The 7,390-nt window shown below is 59.5% G+C and overlaps 1 protein-coding gene across 9 annotated transcripts in view; it reads right to left on the reverse strand.

The window, feature by feature from the left end:
- ZC3H3 (zinc finger CCCH-type containing 3) overlaps nucleotides 1-3,712 on the reverse strand; it is a 138,599-nt gene extending 134,887 nt beyond the window's left edge. Inside the window, exons 1-4 of one of the 9 annotated variants that reach the window (XM_050709038.1) lie at nucleotides 3,643-3,711; nucleotides 1,392-1,784; nucleotides 1,242-1,346; nucleotides 11-1,181 (exon numbers count right to left, since the gene is read on the reverse strand). In XM_050709038.1, the coding sequence (XP_050564995.1) occupies nucleotides 11-1,181; nucleotides 1,242-1,346; nucleotides 1,392-1,784; nucleotides 3,643-3,688 (1,715 nt within the window). In that variant the 5' untranslated portion in view covers nucleotides 3,689-3,711. Of the gene's footprint in view, nucleotides 1-10; nucleotides 1,785-3,642 lie in introns of all 9 variants that reach the window. The other 8 variants (XM_050709040.1, XM_050709037.1, XM_050709041.1 and 5 more) reach the window with 8 other exon arrangements.
- Between the last annotated feature and the right edge of the window lie 3,678 nt (nucleotides 3,713-7,390).

The following is a 7,390-nucleotide window of genomic DNA, read 5'->3' on the forward strand; positions in this document are numbered from 1 at the left end:
GGCCACTTACCCCGAGCTTCCTTTCCTCCGGATGATTTTCGTCCGGCTCCTCACTTTGTAGCTGGAGAGAACGGCGTCGCCGAAGGGCTTCGCCCCGCCGAGACCCGCGGCGGCGGCGCTGGGCGGCCGGCTGGCTTGGGGGAAGGCGGAAACCGCGGGCTTCTTCTCGTCCTCGCACCGCCACCTGAACGCCGACCTGGACGTGGAGGGGGACGCCTGCAGGGCGGAGGCTTTCCACTTGTATTTGCTGGGGGAAACGCCCGGCTTGGGCTGCAGCGGCCATTTCCTCGCCTTGCTCCCCAAATCCGCTTTCGGCGACGCCTTCGCCGCCCTCTCCGCCCCGCCGGGGGTTTTCCGAGCGCCGTCGGGGGCCCGAGGGCTCCCCCACCTCTTCACGGCCCGGCAGCACCTCCCGGGGTTCGCCACCCAGGTGTAGTTGGTTTTCTTAAACTTGGAGGCTTTGCCGGAGGCCGCCGCCGCGGCCCTTTGGAGGCCGGGAGCTTTGTGCAGCGCCGCAAACCTGCTCTTCGCCCCCGCCGCCAGAACCGCAGCGGGTCTGGAGGACGCCTCCTCGCCCCCGAGGAGCTTGGGCTCTCGGAAAACATCCCCGCCTTGCTCGCAGCCCGATTGTCCCGGGGCCGGTGGCTCCGGCTTGCACCACACCAGGTGCCGAGCCTGCTGGCAGCCCGGCGGAGGCCAGGAGCGCTGCGGCTCCGTCTTGGGCGCCACGGCGCTCTCGCAAGGAGCCGGGGAGCTTTCGGCCGCCTCGGCGCTCAGACGCACGGTCCGGGGTTTATCCAGCGGGCCGGGGTAGGACGAGCTGACAACGCGGTGGGAGGAACTGAAGGAGACGGAGAGGGAGGGCTTTGGCTCCCCTTTTCGGCTCGGGTAGGGAGCGGCGGAGGATTTCTGCCCGTTTTTACCCTCGCCTGGAGCAACCCCGCCGGTTTTCAGCCGGGGAACTTCCCAGTAAGAACCCGCAAGACCTTCGGGACCGAAACCTTCGGGACCAAGACCTTCGGGACCAAGACCTTCAGGATCAAAACCTTCGGGACCAAGACCTTCAGCACCAAGACCTTCGGGACCAAGACCTTCAGGATCAAAACCTTCGGGACCAAGACCTTCGGGATCAAAACCTTCGGGACCAAGACCTTCAGCACCAAGACCTTCGGGACCAAGACCTTCGGGACCAAAACCTTCAGCACCAAGACCTTCAGCACCAAGACCTTCAGGATCAAAACCTTCAGGATCAAAACCTTCAGCACCAAGACCTTCAGCACCAAGACCTTCAGGATCAAAACCTTCAGGACCAAGACCTCCAGGACCAAGACCTCCAGCACCAAGACCTTCAGCACCAAGACCTTCAGGATCAAAACCTTCGGGACCAAGACCTCCAGCACCAAGACCTTCAGCACCAAGACCTTCGGGACCTAGAACCAGTTCGGTCCTCTGCGTCACCTGGATCCCCACGACAATGTTCCCGTCCCTAGTCAAGTCCACGTGCCTCTCCGGGGCCGCCGCGGGTGCCGGGGCCGCCCTGCCCTCCGCGCCGCCGCCCCCGAAAACCCTGGAGGTGCCGACGTTCCCCGCCTCGCGCGGCGGCGGCTGGTTGACGAGGGAATATTTCTTCCTCCAGGAGCGGCCCTGCCGGAAATCCCGGGGGGGTTGCGGGGGGTACCCGCCCGCAAACGGCCCCCTCCTGCCGAACGGGGGCTGCCTGGGGTTGCCCCAGCTCGGCGGCCGCGGCGCGTCCCCGTGGGCGCTCCTGTGGCTGTCTATGAGACCTGGGGGGGGGGAGGAAAAAAAAAAAAAAAAAAACACATCTGGTAACATCCAGCCCCGTATTTTGGGGGGTTTTGGGGTTTTTGGTTTGGTTTTTTTTTTTTTTTTTTTGTCACTCGGCGCCGGCCCGAAGCGGGCGGGAGGCTCCGAGGCAGCCCCCGGGGTGGGGCAGCCCCCGGGGTGGGCCGGGAGCTCCTAAGGAGCAGCTGGGGGGTAATTAGCACGGGTGATTAACGCTGGCTTTGGTAATTAACACCAATTCCCTCTCGGGGCGGGGAAGCCGGGGGCGCCTCCCCCCCACCCCAGCACCCTTGGGTGCCCTCAGAGCCCCCCGGCCCCCTGGGTCCCCCCCCAGGGGCTCCCAGCCCCCCCCCTCGATTACCGGGGCCCCTCTGAGCCTGGCCTTCCTCTTCCTCCTCACGCCCTCCTCTTCCTCCTCCCCCCCTCCTCTTCCTCTCCCCTCCCCCTCTTCCTCACCCCCTCCCCTCCCTCTTCTTCTCTTCCTCCCCCCCCTCTTCTTCCTCCCCCCCCACCCCTCTTCCCCCTCCTTCCCCCGCTCCCTTCCTCACCTCTCTCCTCTTCCTCACTCCCTTTTCTTCCTCCCCCCTCTTCTTCTTCTCCTCCTCCTCTTCCTCACCCTCTCCTCTTCTTCCTCCCTCTCCTTCCCCCTTCCCTTCCTCCTCCTCCCCTCCCCCTCCTCTTCCCCACCCCCTCCCCCTCTTCCCTTCTCCCCCTCCTCACTCCCTCCCCTCTTCTTCTCCTCCTCTTCCTCACCCCCCTTCCTCCCTTCCCCCCTTCTTCTTCCTCACTCCCTCCCCATCCCTTCCTCCCCCACCCCTTCTTCTTCCTCCTCGTCCTCCTCCTCTCCCTCACCCCCTCCTCTCCTCCTCCTCCTCTTCCTCACCCCTCCTCCTCTCCCTCCCTTCCCCCCTCCTCTTCTTCTTCCTTTTCTTCCTCCCCCCTCCTCCTCTTCCTCACCCCCCTCCCCTTTCTTCTCCTCCTCTTCCTCACCCTCCTCCTCCTCTTCTTCTTCCTCTTCTTCCTCCTCTTCTTCCTCACCCCCCTCCCCTCTTCTTCTTCTCCTCCTCTTCCTCACCCCCCCTCCTCTTCCTCACTCCCTCCCCCTCCTCCTCCTCTTCTTCTTCCTCACCCCCTCCTCCTCTTCCTCACCCCCCTCCCCTTTTCTTCTCCTCACTCCCTCCCCTCCTCTTCTTCTTCCTCACCCCCTCCTCCTCCTCCCCCTCCCTTCCTCCCCTCTTCCCCTCCTCTTCCTCACTCCCTCCTCTTCCTCCCCCCTCTCCTTCCCCTCCTCCTCCTCCCCCCCCTCCAACTCCTCTCCCTCCCCCCCTCCCTTCCTCCCCTCTCCCTCTCCTCTTCCTCACTCCCTCCCCCTCCTCCCCTCCTCTTCCTCACCCCTTCCTCCCCTCTCCCCCTCCTCTTCCTCTCCCCCTCCTCTTCCTCTCCCCCTCCTCTTCCCCCCCTTCCTCCCCTCTCCCCTCCTCTTCCTCACTCCCTCCCCCTCCTCCCCTTCCTCACCCCCCTCCCCTCTTCTCCTCCTCTTCCTCACCCCCTCCTCTTCCTCACCCCCCTCCCCTCTCCCCCTCCCCCTCCTCTCCCCCTCCTCTCCCCCCTTCCTCCCCTCTCCCCCTCCTCTTCCTCTCCCCTCCTCTTCCTCTCCCCCTCCTCTTCCCCCCCTTCCTCCCCTCTCCCCCTCCTCTTCCTCACTCCCTCCCCCTCCTCCTCCCCCCCCCTCCAACTCCTCTCCCTCCCCCCCTCCCTTCCTCCCCCCTCTCCTCCCCCTCCCCCTCCCCCTCCCCTCCCTCCCCCCTCCCCCTCCCCTCCCCCCCCCCCCCCCCGCACCCTGCAGCCTCCGGATCTCCCTCCGCAGCCGCTCGCTCTCCTCCATCCCCGCAGCGCCCCCGCCCGGGCCGGCCCCGCCCCGCCCCCCCGCGCTACGTCATCGCCCCGCGCCGCCCGTTGGCCCGCTCACGTGACCGCGCGCCCTCACGTGACGGCCCGCGGGGGCGCGGCGGGCGTTGCCTAGCGACGGAGCGGGCCCGCGGCCGGGGGCGCGCTGCCGAAGCCTGAGGCGGGCCCAGGGGCTTGGAGTCCCCTCGTGGGCGGCCCTGGGGCGGCCTCTGTCACCGGGGCTCTGTCACCGGGCCTCCGTCAGCCGTTACGTGGCCTCCGTCACTTGGCCTTTGTCACCTGGCCTTTGCTACACGGCCTCTGTCAACTGTTACATGGCCTCCGGCACCTGGCCTCAGTCAACTGTCAGTCACCTGGCCTCTGTCACTGGGCCTCAGTCAACTGTCACCTGTCCTCTGTCACCCGGCCTCTGTCACTGGGCCTCTGTCAACTGTTACCTGGCCTCTGTCACCTGGCCTCAGTCAACTGTCACCCGGCCTCTGTCACCCGGCCTCTGTCACTGGGCCTCTGTCAACTGTCACTTGGCCTCTGTCACCTGGCCTCTGTTACGTGGTCTCAGTCAACTGTCACCTGGCCTCTGTCACTTGGCCTCTGTCACTTGGCCTCTATCAACTGTCACCTGGCCTCTGTCACCTGGCCTCTGTCAGCTGTCACCTGGCCTCAGTCAACTGTCACCCAGCCTCTGTCACTTGGCCTCTGTCACCTGGCTTCTATCACCTGTCACCTAGCCTCAGTCACCTGGCCTCTGTTACCTGGCCTCTGTCACTTGGCCTCTGTCACCCGGCCTCTGTCAACTGTCACCCAGCCTCTGTCACCTGGCCTTTGTTACCTGGCCTCTGTCACCTGCCCTCAGTCAACTGTCACCTGGCCTCTGTCACTTGGCCTGTTACAGAATCACAGAATCACAGAATCATCTAGAAGAGACCTCCAAGATCACCCAGCCCAACCTCTGACCTAACACTAACAAGTCCTCCACTAACCCATATCGCTAAGCTCTACGTCTAAACGTCTTTTAAAGACCTCCAGGGATGGCGACTCAGCCACTTCCCTGGGCAGCCCATCCCAATGCCTAACGACCCTTTCGGTAAAGAAGTTCTTCCTAATATCCATCCTAAACCTCCCCTGGCGCAACTTTAGCCCATTCCCCCTTGTCCTGTCACCAGGCACGTGGGAGAACAGACCAACCCCCACCTCGCTACAGCAAGTTACCTGGCCCCTGTCACCTGCCCCAGCTGGCTCCAACCCCTGTCTCTTGCCCCACCAGTTCCCCTTGCCCCTCTCCAACCCTGCTCTGATCCCAGCTCCTCCAGCACCACCTGGGTCCAGAGACCTGGACGTAGTGGAGAGTCCAATGGAGGGGCACCAAGAATATTTCTCCTGTGAGGAGAGGCTGGGAGAGCTGGGGCTGGTCGGGTTGAAGAGGGGGCTCATCCATATCTATCAATATCTGAGAGGAGATGCTGAGAGGACAGAGCCAGGCTCTGCTCCACTGGTGCCCAGTGCCAGGACCAGAGGTGCTGGGCACAGCCTGGAGCAAAGGAGGTTCCCTCTGAACGTCAAGCAGCACTTCCGTGCTCTGTGGGTGACAGAGCACTGGCACAGGCTACCCAGAAAGGTTTCGGAGTCTCCCTCCATGGAGGTCTTCAACAGCTGCCCAGATGTGGTCCTGGGCAAGCTGCTCTGGGTGTCCCTGCTTGAGCAAGGAGGTTGAACCAGATGGCCTCCAGAGGTCCCCGTCAACCCTTCTGTGGTTCTGTGATCTGCCTTTCCCTATGCCCCAGCCCCACCATGGCCAGGTCTCCCACCCTAACGTGGCACAAGGACCAGGATCTATCTGCTCGTGCCCCCGTCGGACTCCATCTCATAATCATCTCCCTTAACTTCACACATCAGCTCCTTATTTCTCATGCGTTGGTTGTAATTGTTGAAAACGTTTTGCAGGAGAAAAATTCCCAAAGCTGAGCTGCAACAGCTTGTTGTGCTAGTGGAGTAAACCGTAGCTGTTTTTAGCTTCCTGCAAGAACGGGCAAGTTTGGTCCCTCATTTAAAGCCTTTGTTGTGTGCTAGATGTACCATTAGGGTTTCAGCAACAGCGTGAGTGAAATAGCTGCTGCAGTCAGGGTAATTATGAGACATGCAGCTGAACAAGGGAATTTGCACCTTCGGATTAAACAAGAGAAGAGGGTGAGTGGCTCTGCGAGTCTCATTTTGTAACGCGTTTCCTCAGCAGCTTTCAAGGCAGTTCCTGTTTCCCCATTACTCAATTCCTGCCAGAAACCAGGGGCAAATCCAGGAGCAGGAGGCAGTTTTCTTAGGTCTGGTGCCACTTCCTATCACTCTAAAAGTACCTTTTATGAGCTGAACTGTCCCCCTGAGCACACATCCCATCCTGAAAGTCAGATGGCCCCATGTTAACTGTATAAACCAGAAGTATCTACAAAGTATATCCATAAAAATGAGAGTACAAACAGAGAAGAACATTATTGGTATGGACATTATCCTTAAGGAGCTTGTTTTCTGAATAATCTCATTCTTTCCTAGGGGAATAAAACCCATAACGTTAAACAAAGCTGTAACAATACCTCAAGTCTGCAAAGGAGATAAAAATCCGTACTAAAATTATTTTTGAAACAATTTGGGGAAAAAAAAAGCTGAGCCAAGTAGCTGTACCAGCACAACATTATTTCCTTCTAAACACTCCCATGATAGGAACTTTATAAAAGCAACCGATCATCAACCTCCGATCGTTTCAAACAGAAGCTGTCTCATGGGACAACTCCCTTCCCATCGCAGTTAGGGAACTCTGCCTGTCCCAGCTCTGATCAAATAACATCCCCGAGACGAGCCCACGATTCGCCTGCCTGGAAAGGTAGATTTAGTAAATTATTTACAGTGCGCTGAGTGGCTTTTTAAAGTGATTCAGCAGAGGAATATGGGGAAGAGCCAGCCCAGAGGAATATACCACTTTGTGCAGATGGTAGCAAAGGCTTCAAAACGCAAAGCAGGCGGGGAGCCTGGCCCCTGTTAGCCTCCCTTGAAGCCTTCCAACTTGAAAAAAAAAATATATATATAATTAAAAATAAATAAATAAAAATCACACAGCCTCCTCTTGCACAGTCCTGCACAGGTAGGACGGAGACAGGGACCAGAGGGCAGACCTGGGAGGGCAGCCTCAGATCAGCTTCAATCGATTAGCAAGCCTCACCCAGAGTTTCATAACTGCTTCAAACTGGTAGAAATTGGCACTTGTGCCAAAAGAAGCCTCCTCCGCTCGCAGCTGCTCGTTCCCTCCCTTGTGCTGGCACAAGAATTTAAGTGGCTTGCATAAATGAGCTAGAACGGGCTGCTCTGAATTAAAATTAATTCAGCACATGCAGGGGAAAAGCTAATTTTTAACATAGGGAAGCCATGTATCCACCACTCCCACAATACCCAACCTTGGGAAAGAGTGAGCTAAAAGCAGGGGGGAGCTGCCCTGTTTTGCTGATCAAAACACCAAAATACATAACTAGAAAAAGCAAACTATGGGGCAAGGCAGTGCCGGAGGGTCTCAGGCTCCTTGCGGTGCTGCTTGGATGCTCCGTGAAGTGCTCCCCACAGGAGAGCTTTGGTGGGACAAGGGGTGCAGAGGAGCAGAGACAACATTTTAAGCATGAACTGGATCTTCTCCAGGGGTCAC

The sequence above is a fragment of the Cygnus atratus genome, chromosome 2 (genome assembly GCF_013377495.2).
Source record: "Cygnus atratus isolate AKBS03 ecotype Queensland, Australia chromosome 2, CAtr_DNAZoo_HiC_assembly, whole genome shotgun sequence".
Lineage (NCBI taxonomy): Eukaryota > Metazoa > Chordata > Aves > Anseriformes > Anatidae > Cygnus > Cygnus atratus.